Source organism: Gopherus evgoodei, chromosome 11 (assembly GCF_007399415.2).
Source record: "Gopherus evgoodei ecotype Sinaloan lineage chromosome 11, rGopEvg1_v1.p, whole genome shotgun sequence".
NCBI classification, from domain to species: domain Eukaryota; kingdom Metazoa; phylum Chordata; order Testudines; family Testudinidae; genus Gopherus; species Gopherus evgoodei.
This window is the reverse complement of record NC_044332.1, coordinates 31,265,496-31,280,500: the sequence shown is the minus strand read 5'-3', so window position 1 is coordinate 31,280,500 and position 15,005 is coordinate 31,265,496. Positions and strand designations below refer to the sequence as shown.

Genomic DNA, 15,005 nt, shown 5'->3' with positions numbered 1-15,005 from the left:
AGTTGCACTCGCAACAAGGGGATTTGTTACTACAGTAAGGGAAAAGAGAAGCTGTTTGCAATCTATTTTCTCTCATTACTGGATGACAAACATCTTGCAACATATCTCAATATCAAAGTTATATCTGCAAGGGTTCCATGGTCGTCATTTTATTGACGGAAAACAGTCACTTTTTATCCTTTTCTTAAATGTGTAAAGTTACCAAGGGAAATTGCTGGGAACGAGTGTTTAATTTTCTAGTTGCACATATTAGGACAATTTATTGGATTGTTTTCAGATTAACAACTGTATTCATCTTTATATTCTGGGTGATTGTAAATATTTTGCTGGACCAAATAATAAAGGGGTGCATATTATTTTCTTTTGACTGAATATATGTTTACTTAGGAAGTAGAGCTAGCTGAAATTTTTCAAAAGTGTGCGTGTGCGTGCTGGTTTTTCAATGAATGATAGAAATTCAGTGGAAACTGTTTTGGCATTTTTCAATCGGCTCTATAAGATACAGTATCTGCACACAGGTTGTGTGTCTATAAAAAACACTGTGCATACAGCTCAGATGGTCAGGTTGCACCTTTACACCTAATTCTGCATATATTTATGCATGTGCTTCCCTTTACACACTGAGTGTAGCACTATTGTCAGGGCTTTAATGTTCCCTCAGTTCTGCTGCTTTTGAAGACCATGACATAATACAGAGGTCAGCAGCCTTTCAGAAGTGCTGTGCCGAGTCTTCATTTATTCACTCTAAGGTTTTGTGTGCCAGTAATACGTTAATGTTTTTAGACAAGTTACTTTCTATAACTCTATAATATATAACTAAACTATTGTTGTATGAAAAGTAAATAAGGTTTTTAAAATGTTTAAGAAGCTTCATTTAAAATTAAATTAAAATGCAGAGCCCCCCAGACCGGTGGCCAGGACCTGGGCAGTGTAAGTGCCACTGAAAATCAGCTTGCATTCTGCCTTTGGCACGTGTGCCGTAGGTTGCCTACCCCTGACATAATACATGTTGACTGCAGTGAAATAAGAGTGAGTGCTGCCTGATTAATATCAAATTACCAAAACAAATAGTGGGTTGGATACTAACTGGAGAAAAACATAAAAGGAGACTAAGAAAGATGTGCAAAATTTGTTTACAATATTGAAGTCAATCTGTAGCTACCTAAGGTGTCATGGTTGTCAATATGCTCCATATGACACCTCCTGGCAACAGCAGGAACATAAATGAGGTCTTTGGCTCCACAAGCATAGCTATTGCATATATTTTGAGCTAAAGAAAAACTGCTTTTAGTTAGTGGAGACAGGACACTGGACAATATGGACCATGGTCTGACCCAACATATGGCAGCTGATATGTAGCCACCATTTTTATCCTGTGAGTCAAAGATCAAAATGAGGGGGCACCATTAAAACAGCATAGAAAACCTCTCTCTACATCTTCACATCCAGGCAGTGTTTGAGGGTATGTCTACACTACCAAATTAGGTCGCTCTTATAGAAGTTGATTTTTTATAAATCGATTTTATACAGTTGATTGTATGTGTCCCCACTAAGCGCATTAAGTCGGCGGAGTGCATCCACAGTACCGAGACTAGTGTCGACTTATGGAGCATTACACTGTGGTAGCTATTCCACAGTTCCTGCAGTCTCCGCTGCCCACTGGAATTCTGAGCTGATCTCCCAATGCCTGATGGGGCAAAAACATAGTTGCGGGTTGTTTTGGGTACGTCGCCAGGCCTGCCTCCCTTCCTCCATGAAAGTAACAACAATCGTTTCTCGCCTTTTTTCCATGCAGACGCCATACCACGGCAAGCGTGCAGCCCGCTCAGCTCAGCCGCCACTGTTGTGTCCTGGGTGCTGCAGGCAGCAAACGGTGCAGTAGAACTGCAAACTATCATAATCGAACGACCGCTTCCGCTGCCACTCTGCTCTCCTGCAGATGCCATACCACAGCAAGCATGGAGCCTGTTCAGATCACCGCGGCAGTTATGCGTACTGTAAATACCACACGCATTATCCTGCAGTATATACAGCAACAGAAACTTCAAAAGCCGGTGAGGAGGTGACAGCAGTGCGGTGATGAGGACATGGACACAGACTCCTCTCAAAGCACGGGCCCTAGCAATTTGGACATCATGATGGTAATGGAGCAGGTTCATGCCGTGGAATGCCAATCCTGGGCCTGGGAAACAAGCACAGACTGGTGGGACTGCATAGTTTTGCGGGTCTGGGATGATTCCCAGTGGCTGCAAAACTTTTGCATGTATAAGGGCACAAATCAAAGTTTCATGGAACTTTGATTTGCTTTCCCCTGCCCTGAAGTGCAAGAATATTAAGATGAGAGCAGCCCTCACAGTTCACAAGCTAGTGGCAATAGCCCTCTGGAAGTTCACAATGCCAGACAGTTACCGGGCAGTCGGGAATCAATTTGGAGTGGGTAAATCTACTGTGGGGGCTGCTGTGATCCAAGTAGCCAATGTGATCACTCAGCTGTAGCTATCAAGGGTAGTGACTCTGGGAAATGTGCAGGTCATAGTGGATGGCTTTTCTGCAATGGGATTCCCTAACTGCAGGGGAGCAATAGGGATATGGGTTCCGTCTATCTTGGGACCGGAGCACCAAGGCAGCCAGTACATAAACTACAAGGGGTACTTTTCAATGGTGCTGCAAGCACTAGTGGATCACAAGGGACATTTCACCAACATCAACGTGGGATGGCTGGAAAAGGTACATGACACTCACATCTTCAACTCTGTTCTCTTTCAAAAGCTGCAGCAAGGGACTTACTTTCCAGACCAGAAACTAACCATTAGGGATGTTGAAATGCCTATAGTTATCCTTGGGGACTCAGCCTACCCCTTAATGCCATGGCTCATGAAGCCATACACAGGCACCCTGGACAGTAGTCAGGAGCTGCTCAACTATAGGCTGAGCATGTGCAGAATGGTGGTAGAATGGGCATTTGGACGTTTAAAAGTGTTTTGGTGCAGTTTACTAACTTGGTTAGACCGCAGCGAAACCAATATTCCCATCATTATTACTGCTTGCTGTGTGCTCAACAATACATTTCCTGGCCCCTGATTAGGTGCAGCCAGACATCAGGGCGGTTAGAAGAGCACAGCATGGTGCGCTGCGCATCAGAGAAGCTCTGAAAACCAGTTTCATGACTGGCTAGGCTGTGGTGTGAAAGTTCTGTTTGTTTCTCCTTGATGAAAACCTGCCCTCTTGGTTCATGCTACTTCCCTCTAAGCCAACCACCCTTCCCTCCCCCCTTTGATCACCACTTTGAGAGGCAATGAAGTCATTAAAAGCAGCAGAGAGTCCTGAGGCACCTTATAGACTAACAGGCATATTGGAGCATGAGCTTTCATGGGTGAATACCCACTTCATCAGTTGCATCTAACAAAGTGGGTATTCACCCACGAAAGCTCATGCTGCAATAGGTCTGTTAGTCTATAAGGTGCCTCAGGACTCTTTGCTGCTTTTACAGATCCAGACTACCACAGCTACCCCTCTCATAATAAATTCATTGTTTCAAGTTCATGCATTCTTTATTAATTCTTCATACAAATGGGGGGATAACCGCCAAGATAGCCCAGGAAAGGTGGGGGGAGGAGGGAAGCACTAGGTGGAGTGGTGGAGAAGGGGAGGACAAGGCGCACTGCACTTCAAAACTTATTGTAAATGCCAGTTTTCTGTTGCTTGGGCAATCCTCTGGGGTGGAGTGGTTGGGTGTCTGGAGGCCCCCCTACCGTGTTCTTGGGTGTCTGGGTGAGGAGGCTATGGAACTTGGGGAGGAGGGCAGTTGGTTACAAAGGGGCTGAAGCAGCGGTCTGTGCTCCTGCTGCCTTTCCTGCACCTCAGCCATACGGCGGAGCACATCAGTTTGATCCTCCAGTAGCCTCAGCATTGCTTTCTGCCTCCTCTCATCATGCTGACACCACGTATCATCTTGATTCCGCCACTTCTCCTCTTGCTCCCGCTACCTGTCCTCAGTTCATTTTGTGCTTTCCTGCACTCTGACAGTGTCTGCCTCCATGCATTCTGCTGGGCTCTTTCAGTGTGGGAGGACTGCATGAGGTCAGAGAACATTTCAGCGTGAATGTGGTTTTTTCGCCTTCTAATCTTCGCCAGCCTCTGAGATGGAGATAATAGGGGGAGCGTTGAAACATTTGTAGCTACAGGAGGAAAAAAAGGGAGAGTAGTATTTAAAAAGACACATTTTAGAGAACAATGGGTAGAGTCTTTAACAGTGGACATTAAATAGCTTCTTATATTGAGGGCCTGCTGGTTTGGTGTGAGAGATCACACATGCAGGGCCGGCGGGCAACAGAATTCAGCTTGCAGGCAGACATGGTAAGCCAGTCTTTTGGCTTCTTTAACCTCCATAACATGTGGGAATGGTTTCAAACAGCAGCGCCCTCATTTCTCATACCAAACACCCGGTGGGTTGGCCATTTAAAAGGAGGGGTTGCAGTTTTCGGGTTAACATGCAGCACAAACCCAACTAAGTCCCTTCCTCACACCCAATTCTCTGGGATGAACGCTTCACCTCTCCCCCAACCGTGTAGCTAACAGCAGGGATGATTTCTGTTCAGCCATAGGCAAACAGACCAGCAGGAACAGCCACCTCTGAATGTCCACTTAATAAAATTGCCCTGTTTCAACCAGGTGACCATGAACAATATCACTCTCCTCATCATCATCTTCCTCATCCTCAAAATCCACATCCCTGTTGTGTGAGAATCCATTGACTGAGTCCACGCACAGGGGTGGGGTAGTGGTAGGGGCATCCCCTAGAATGGCATGCAGCACATCATAGAAGTGACTCTGACCCAGAGCAGCCATTTGCCTCTCTGGTTCTTTGGTAGGCTTGCCTCCGTGCCTTAAGTTTCATGTGGCACTGCTGCGGGTCCCTGTTATAACCTCTGTCCTTCATGCCCTTAGAGATTTTTTCAAATATTTAAGCATATCCTCTTTTGGAATGGAGTTCTGATAGCATGGATTCCTCTCCCCATACAGCAGTCAGATCCATTTCAGCAATCAGATTCCGTTCAGTCCATGCTGGAGCTCTTTTACGATTCTGGGACTCCATCGTCACCTCTGCTGATGAGATCTGCACAGTCACCTCTGAGCTCACCACACAGGCCAAACAGGAAATGAAATTCAAAAGTTCGTGGGGTTTTTCCTGTCTACCTGGCCAGTTCATCTGAGTTGAGAGTGCTGTCTAGAGTGGTCACAATGGAGCACTCTGGGATAGCTCCCGGAAGCCAATACCATCAAACTGTGCCCACACTTCCCCAAATTTGACCCAGCAAAGTCAATTTCAGCGCTAATCCCCTCATCAGGGAGGAGTACAGAAATCGATTTTAAGAGCCCTTTAAGTTGACAAAAATGGCTTTGTTGTATGGATGGGTGCAGGGTTAAATTGATCTAACACTGCTAAATTTGACCTAAACTCGTAGTGTAGACCAGGGCTAAATCTTGCCACATCTTCTTCCTTCAGAATATCTGTAAGATCTTCGCCTTCCCCCTAGTATAGACACAGCTACATTTTTACCCAGGCCCTAAAGTTGTGTTTCATCTACTGCAACCTCTTGTAGACTGATGAATTACTATCATGTCTGAAATTTAAGTAGTAGATGGAGCGCTCTGAAGACTGCAGGAGCTACTCCCTAAAAGGGACTGCCAGACATAATACCTCAGAGAAAAGAAGTATTCAGGTAAGCGAAACAAATTTTTTATTATTGCTTTCATATCCTTACAAGGTTGGTTTAAAAAAAGATAAGTCTGATACAATTTTTTTGTAAATGAACAATTGTAGATATGCCAGAGGTAGTCCTACCTCAATGATTTGCCTTAATACAATATTATTCCCCTTTGGAAGTCATAATCTCCAACAACCATTTTTGTCTTTTAGCATTCATTTCATATTTTTGTACATAACTAATAATTGCATATTAGTAAACCAAAACCTTAGTTTAAAAAGTTTAAGGTGGAGAGTGGGTCCAACCAATACCCACAATAACTTATTTAAAAAAAAAAATCAATACTTTTTAAAGACCAAATATTAGAGCTACTTAAAAATCCAAATATTAGAACATTTGGAAATGAACACTTAAGGGATCCAACCATTTCCCCAGGACCATATAATCTTTCATCATTCATCAGCTCAAAGGGGGAAGCAGGTAGCAGATAGAGCTAGAAAGTCTTTTATAGACTCATGTTGCTCATTTTTACATCACTATATGCAGGGATGCCATATTTAATCCAACCATTCATGAGGAAAGGTGAAAAATCATGAGATCCTAAGGGAGAAGACTAAGGTGCAGAGAGATGCACATTTTTTCCCATGCCTGCTCAGCTGGATTCAGCAAGTAGTTATTAGTGGGGGCTTCATTATATTAGACTAGAGCATGAGATCTGGAGAGTCTATTTTCCACGTCCAAAAGGAGTGGCATTAAACCATCAGCGTCCCTGGTTAAAATTAAATTAGATTTTTGTTCCTTCAAACCTTCATCTCTATGAAATCATTACTGATGACAATGAATTAATTACACTGTTCTGTAGAGAATGACATTAAAGTAATTAAATAAGGAAAAGTAAATTAGATTTTGAAAATTCCTTTAGTTTTGATAAAATAAAGATTTTTAACCTGATCATTCCCTTTTAGGTTTGGAAAATCTTTCACTGTTGTACAATTGTGCAAATATTTCTCTCTTCCTCTTAGTCTCCAACTATGGACGTTTCTGAGATAAGGACACGTCCATATCTCCCTACAACCTACTATATTTAGCTAATCTGTTTATTGAAGGCGAAATAATAATTGTAAAATTATAGTATGGCCTTTAAAAAAAACAAACTGCACTCACAGTTCAGAATTACTTTTTTGGTGAAATTTTAAGATAAAATGTAATGTATAAACTTTGGAAAGCACTGATCTTGCCCATACAATGGGTAAAATTCTAGCATCACTGAAGTTAATGGCAAAACTCCCATTCATCTCAATAGGGCCGGGACTTCACCCCATTCCTTTTTCTAATGTGGACTGCAGGCAAATGGACTGTTGTGCCCCACACATTTCCAGCAGCTCACCTACCTGCAGTGAACTGCAGGATTGGGAACCATAATTTATTAATTTCAACACAAACTCCAATTTGCACTTGTATACATTTCCACTAGAATCCTGCAAACATGAACACATCTTAACTTTAAGCATGTGACTAGCTCACTTGAAACCGATGGGACTATTCACATGCTTAAAGTTAAGAGCTGTGTTTGCAGTATCAAGGCCTTTGGGGTTTCAAGTGGTGTAGCTACCTTGCTTGCTGGCCACCAATGGCTGAGCGTAAGCTATTCCAGAGTTTAGATGAGGCCTAGTACAACTGTAAATTTCTGCATTCCATAAAATATGTGCACTAGCAATGGGTTAGTTGATAGACTCTGTTTTTTAGATAATACTTTTAGGTAGCTAATACTTAGTCCTACCTTCAGTGCAGGGTACTGTACACCAAGGTCCCTGGAGGTCCCTTCCAGTCCTACAATTCAATGATTACTAAGACTAAAATGTAAGTGCTTAGCATTAAGTGCCAAAAAAATCTCTTAATCGTACCAGATGCTGTATAACGCATATGATCTAGAAATCAGGAGGGAGGAAATAACTGGGATAGATGTAACTTTATTAGTAAAGACTTTCCCTGTTCCCAACCTGAAGTTTTCAAAAATCATGAGCCTGGTCTGAAAATCATGAGATGTGTTTTTAAAACAGTAATACAGTTTTTTTGTTTTTATTTGCCTTCTATTTTCTGTATGTTTAGGATACACTCCCGACCCGCCCCTCACCCCCCCCCCCCCACATACACGCGCTCATAAGGGCTAGAAAAAAAAGGAAATTGGAGTTGAGATTTTCACTTAATCTCTTGATTCCAGGCGCCCAGACTTTAAGACCACCACGCAGCTCCCCCAAGCTTGCTTAAAAGCAAAAAACTTAGCACAGTGGGGGCTGAGTGTGCCAGGGTTAGAGCTCAGCAGGTCCCAGTGAGGAGGAGTAACGGGGGGTGTGTGCAGGTGGAAGACTGAGGGTCTCCGTAAGCGTTAAGCTGAGTGGAGATGAGCTCAGAGGCCGAGGCCAGGCCCAGGGTTGCGCCCCCCTCCCATTTGGGGTTTAACAGAGGCGGGGCCGCTATTAACTAACGCTTGTGGTTTAGCAGCGTGAGGGAATTCACAGCTTCACTACATTGCAAGGGGCCAGCGCAGTCACCCCCTTGCGCCCCAGCTACCCCCTGGAGCGGCTGTTTCAGCACCTCCCCCGCTTGCTTTGACGCGCCAGGGCTGGAGCAGGACCCTGGCACCTACTCCCCGCTTCCCGGCAGACTTTGCCCAGCTTCCGCCGCCCGGCGAGCACCTGCGGGGGCTGGGGCGCGCGGGGCTCCCCGCCTTCCCCTCCGTCACGTGTGTCTGTGCAGGGGGCGCGGGCCGCCTCCCGCCCCGCCATCCTCCTCCGGCAGCCGCCGCAGCCGGGCGGGCAGCAGGGAGCTCCCGGCCCCCGCCTCCGCCGCCTCGCCCGCAATATGCCTCCGCTGCCCGCTGGCCATGCCGGGGCTGTGCGGGCGCTTCCCCTCGCTGCTGCTGCGGCTGGCGGCCGCGCTGCTGCTCCAGGGGCGGCCGGTCCCCGCCGCCGCCACCAGCCCCGCCGAGCTGAGCCGCAGCCGCCCCGGGGCACCCTCCGCGGCTACTGCAGGTACCGTCCCCGCTACCCCGCCGCGGCTTGGCGCCCCGGGCACGTGTCCCCGCTGCCTGCCCCGGGGCGATGGCACCGGCGCTCTCCCATCCCCGGGAGCTCGCCCCAGCCCTCCCTGCGCTGGACCCCCGCCCGGGGCCCCTGGACATTGCGCCGCCGCCCTGCCCCCGGGGCTGCCCGGACGCGCCTGTGCGCGTCCCTGGGGCAGGGTCGTGGCCGCTGTGTTCAGGCGAGCCTGCTCCAGGGCTCCCGGGCACGTGAATTAGCCTTGGAGTAGCTGCTCTTCCTCTCCCCTCCCAGCCCCCTCGCTGGCCTGGCAGTTCAGAGCAGCAGCTGCCGCACTCGGGGCTCGTCTGGAGGCAGAGCCCTTGGGATCCTTTGAAGGGACCTTTCCCCACAGCTGGCCCAGCATCCGGAGCGGAAAAGGCCATTACCTAGATTTTTCTGGTCTGAAAAACAAAATCCTTCCCAAGGGAAGGGTGACACAGTATTTTTGTGGGAGTGGAAAAGAAGGCGTCATGATAATTCTCCATCAAATCCATCTAGGTTTCTGCGTGGCTTGGGAGAAAGTACGTATCCCGGTGCTGGTCTTTATTCCCCTCCACCCCCGCCTGTGTTTTCATTCTGCGTGTTGCTAAAAACGGGATTGGGATTGAGGCACATTCAGCATCCCTTGAAACTGCTTGTGTTAGCACTCTTGACGAACACACGCTGCTGGCAGCAATGTACACGGCAGTGATGACTGAATTTGTGAAAATACAACTTCAGGTTGCTTGTGTAAAGAATGGAAAAAAAAATTTTCAGAAGCCCAAAAGAGTGTTTTTAGGGAAGTAGATAGTAGCTCTATATTAGTTCCTAACAACTAAGCAGAATCCATCTTTGCTATCACTGGATCTCTTTACTGTGCAGATACTATAATGTTGTGGGGTGGGAGGGAGGAACGTATCCCTTTAGCTATATGGTTGCTTTGGCCTATTGATAGCAGATGGTCCCTTAAGTGACTGGATAATGCTGTTTAGGGAAGTGTGCCTTGGTGAATTCCTATATGCAGGCAGTAATCACTAGATTAATGTAATGGATGACGCATGTGTAGGTTTCTTAAATCTCTCAAATGAGTGGCAAAATCTGTGAGCTCGTTTGTTTTCACATGCACTCCGTAGAACAAGAAAATCTGTTAATTTTCGCAACAACTGTATATAGAACAATGTAGTTATTTCACAAATGAAGGCCTCAATCCTGCAATTGAATCCATGTAGATCAGGGGTAGGAAACCTATGGCAGGCGAGCACACCCGAGTCCTGGCCACCAGTCCAGGGGACTCTGCATTTTAATTTAATTTTAAATGAAGCTTCTTAAACATTTAAAAACTTTATTTACTGCACATACAACAATAGCTTAGTTATGTATTATAGGCTTATAGAAAGAGACCTTCTAAAAACAGCTAAAATGTATCACTGGCACGTGAAACCTTAAATTTATAAAATAAATGAAGACTGGGCACAGCACTTCTGAAAGGTTGCTGACCCCTGATATAGATAGACCCAGGTGCAGAATTGGGGAACCAGTCAATACGGTTTTTAGAAAATATTTCTGATTAAAAGACATTTTTCTACACATATATCTTCTGAAGTCAGCCTAAAAAAATATTGTACTTGTAATACTGGCTTTCATCTAAGGATTTCAAAATGTTTCCAAACATTAGTTAAGTCTTTATATTATCATGGCCTCATTTTGTCAAATCACTTAAGCACAGATTTAGCTTCAGTTCAGTCAGGCACTGAATACTGCCTATGAGACTTAAGTATATGTTTAAATTTAAGTGTGTGCTTAAGTGCTTTGCTGAAGTGAAGCCCATGTGAAGTATGTCAGTGTTGGACCGATTGTACAGATAAGTCTGTTTCCAGCTCTACAACTGACCTATTTTATAACCACTAGAACATGCATACAGAAAGGAAAGTTTTTGTTGAACATGAATACAATTCATGGTTATTGTTGTAGATCGGGGGTTTATTCCTTTTCCCTCTACAATCGCAAATAAAATAATTAAACAAATACCAGGAAAGTTTTGGAGAAAAAGGATTGAAATTTTTTTTTGATGCTGCACGTTTGTTTTTCTACGAACAACCAAAACGTTGTTTTTCAGAAACCTTTTAATGTAGGCAAAGGGGAAAAAAGGCTTAGATGTGGGAACTGAAAACTGCATTGTTGTCATTCACCTTTAGAAGAAAAACAAAAATTCCTGTATTTCCCCTCTCTCCCCCCCCCGCCCCCTAATTTTTATGGAAAATATTTACCATTTACCCTAATCCAAGTTAAAATATTGTGTCAACATTACTGGTTTGTGTGGTAAACTTTTTATTTATAAGACATTTATTTTTCGGTGAAGTCATTCAAACAATAGTTTAATGGCACCACATTCTTAGCTGATTCTATTTGGTTTTATTTTAAATAAAAATTCTTGATGGCTGGGCTTTAAAAAAAGGCCTAAGGCAGTTTGGTACACATTTCCTGTTGACAGTCCAAGCCAACTAACACTCATCAAAATGATTGAATGCACTGACTAGGTACTGTTTAAATATATTCACAGCTCTGTTAGTGTGCATCTCAGTCCTCAACTACTGTTCCAGTTGTCTGTTTTAGAAATGATCTTGGTCAAACTTATATTACCATATATTGCGTTTAAATAGCTGTGACTAAACATAATCATTCTCATCATTACATGAGAATTAGGCAGTTTGTTTTTATTATGGGGACTTTGGTAGCCAGCTTTATATTTAGGTTGTCTGTCGTAAGATTTAAGTTTCATCATAAGATTTGTGACAGTTTCGAGATTCTCTAACACCTTAATTGTTCACATTGAAATTCAACAAGAAGAAAGCCTTGAGGCCAGAAATAAATCTTTTCTTTGTCCTGTGAAATTCTGTTCAGATTTAGCTGAATTACCAACTGCTGAAAATGGTGATTTTCCTTGTCACTTCCATTACCAGCAATGTCCAGGCAGCAGAATAACTGAACATGAACATTCTAAAGCACTGGCCCCACACTGCTGCAGCGGGGGCACACACTGCACTGGGAACCCCAGGAGCACACAGTTTTTCCAGGAGGTAAAGAGAACTGTGCTGGACTTGGCTCTGTTCTCCAACCCATCATGTTGCCCACCCCTGCTTCCATCAAAGGAGGAAGGAGCTTCCCCAGACTCCTGAATGAGAGAGGGAGAGAGTTGGGTTGCATTCTACTCTTCTCCCTGCACTGCATTTTATGCATGTGGCTTCAGAGGCACATTGTCTTCTGGGACAACAGCCTTTAATTGAAATATTTAATCTGGTAGCTCAAGTGGTCAAAGCCTGAGTTGTAGTGCTCCAATTTCAGGGTTCAGATCCTATTGATGAAACATAAAGGAGACAGTGGGAATCATAGAAGATTAGGATTGGAAGAGACCTCAGGAGGTCATCTAGTCCATCCTCCTGCTGAAAGCAGGACCAACCCCAACTAAATGATCCCAGCCTGGGCTTTTGTCAAGCCAAGCCTTACAGGTTTTTAAGGATTGAGATGCCACCACTTCCCTAGGTAACCCATTCCAGTGCTTCACCACCCTCTTAGTGAAATAGTTTTTTCCTAATATCCAACCTAGACCTCCCCCACAGCAACTTGAGACCATCGCTTCTTGTTCTGTCATCTGCCACAGCTGAGAATAGCTGAGCTCCATCCTCTTTGGGACCCCCCTTTAGGTAGTTGAAGGCTGTTATCAAATCCTCCCTCTTCTCTTCTACAGACTAAATAAGTCAAGTTCCCTCAGCCTCTCCTCATAAGTCATGTGCCCCAGCCCCCTAATAATTTCTGTTGCCCTCTGTTGGACTCTCTCTAGTTTGTCCACTTCCTTTCTATAGTGGGGGGGGCCCAAAGTTGGACTCAATACTCCAGATGTGGCCTCACCAGGGCCAAATAAAGGGGAATAATCACTTCCCTCGATCTGCTGGCAGTGCTCCTACTAATGCAGCCCAATATGCCATTAGCCTTCTTGGCAACAAGGGCACACTGTTGACTCATATCCAGCTTCTTGTCCACTGTAATCCCCAGGATCTTTTCTTCAGAACTTCTGCTTAGGCAGTTGGTCTTCAGCTTGTAGTGGTGCGTGGGATTCTTCCATCCTAAGTGCAAGACTCTGAACCTCATCAGATTTCTTTTGGCCCAATCCTCCAATTTGTCTAGGTCACTCTGGACCCTATCCCTACCCTCCAGCGTATCTACCTGTCCTTGCAGCTTAGTGTCATCTGTGAACTTGCTGAGGGTGCAGTCCATCACATCATCCAGATTATTAAAGAAGATGTTAAACAAACCGGCCACAGGACTGACCCTGGAGCACTCCGCTGGATACCGGCTGCCAACTAGACATCGAGCTGTTGATCACTACCCATTAAGCCCAACAATCTAGCCAGGTTTCTGTCCATCTTATAGTCCATTCATTCAATCCATACTTCTTTATCTTGCTGGCAAGAATGCTATGGGAGACCATATCAAAAGCTTTCCCCATATCCACAAAGCCAGTTACCTCATCATAGAAGGCAATCAGGTTGGTCGGGCATGACTTGTCCTTGGTGAATGCATGTTGACTTTTCCTGATCACCTTCCAAGTGCTTCAAAATGGATTTCTTGAGGACCTGCTCCGTGATATTTCCAGGGACTGAGTTCCCCAGATTCTCCTTCCCTTTTTTAAAGATAGGTGCTATATTTGCCTTTTTCTAATTGTCCTGGACATCCCCTAATCGCCACGAGTTTTCAAAGATAATGGCCAATGGCTCTGCAATCACATTGGCCAACTTCTTCAGCACCCTCAGATACATTGCATCCAGCCCCATTGACTTGTGCATGTCCAGCTTTTCTAAATAGTCCTTAACCTGTTCTTTCACCACTGAGGGCTGCTCACCTCTTCCCCTTACTGTGCTGCCCAGTGAAGCAGTCTGGCAGCTGACCTTGTCTGTGAAGAAGGAAGCAAAAAAAGCATTGAGTACTTCAGCTTTTTCCACATCATCTGTCACTAGGTTGTCTCCCCCATTCAGTAAGGATCTCACACTTTCCTTGACCACCACCTTGTTGCTAACATACCTGTAGAAACCTTTCTTGTTACGTTTCATGTCCCTTGCTAGCTGCAACTAAAATTGTGCTTTGGCCTTCCTGATTACATCCCTGCATGCTCAAGCAATATTTTTATACTTCTCCCTAGTCGTCTGTCCAAGTTTCCACTTCTTGTAAGGTTCCTTTTTGTGTTTAAGCTCATTATACGAATGTACAGTTGCATATAATAGAATTTGTATTTTACTTGTTTTCTGTTTAAAAAGCCTAGAGAATTGCATTAAAGAACTATGGTAAATATATGTTCATAGAGCTGCAGTGTGCACAGGATGGGTAGTGTTCAGGGAATCAATCAGAGTGATGTAGTGAATGATGGGGGTTGTTTGTAGGGTTCCTCCCTACATCTTCTAACTTATTTTCTCTATAAGTTAGAAGATGTGTAGAGAACAAGTCACGGGCCTAACAGGAAGAGAGAGGGATGGGGCTTATGGTTAAGGCAGGTGACTGTCACACAAGAGAACTCAATTCTCTCTCTCCCTCTGTCACAGATTTCCTATGTGATGCTGAGAGAGCCACTGAAAGCATTATTTTGGCAGATGGCCACTCATCATATTATTTATTTGAATTGCAGTAACACCTAGAAGCCCCAGTAATAGACCAGGACTCCATGATGCTTGGTGCTGTACAACTGCAGAACAGAAGGATTGTCTCTGCCCCAAAGACTTTGTATATTCCTTATTTTCTATGTGCCCAACTTGAGACGTGGGGTTTGATCTGCAGAAATGCTGAACACTGCAGCTGAAGTCAATGGGAGCTGTGAATGCTCAGCATCTCTGTCAGTAAAGAAGCGAGGTCTGGGGGAATGAGCACAGGACTGGGAGTTAGGTGTTCCTATGTTCTGCTCTTGGCTTTGATCTCAGGTAAATATTGTCTCAGTTTCCCCATTTGTAAAATCGGGATAATTTCTTACCTTGCAAGGGAAATATGGAGGTAAATTAATTAATGCTTGGCACTCTGTTACTCTGAAAATGTTGAGAAAAGGAATAATTTTGTAAAATACAGATTTTGGATGGTGTGCAGTAAATGAGTCGGGCCACTAATTGAATGTTAAGGATAAAAAGAAATATCTGTCTCATCCTCACAGCATGGTCTATTCCAGTTGTTCTCAAACTTTAGTACTGGTGACCCCTGTCAT

At 44.6% G+C, this 15,005-nt stretch overlaps 1 protein-coding gene across 1 annotated transcript in view; it reads left to right on the top strand.

The window, feature by feature from the left end:
• The first annotated feature begins 8,592 nt into the window (after nucleotides 1–8,592).
• Nucleotides 8,593–15,005, top strand: part of FAM171B (family with sequence similarity 171 member B) — a 56,984-nt gene continuing 50,571 nt past the window's right edge. The window contains exon 1 of the mRNA XM_030580362.1: nucleotides 8,593–8,740. Within this exon, the coding sequence (XP_030436222.1) occupies nucleotides 8,593–8,740 (148 nt within the window). The remainder of the gene's footprint in view (nucleotides 8,741–15,005) is intronic.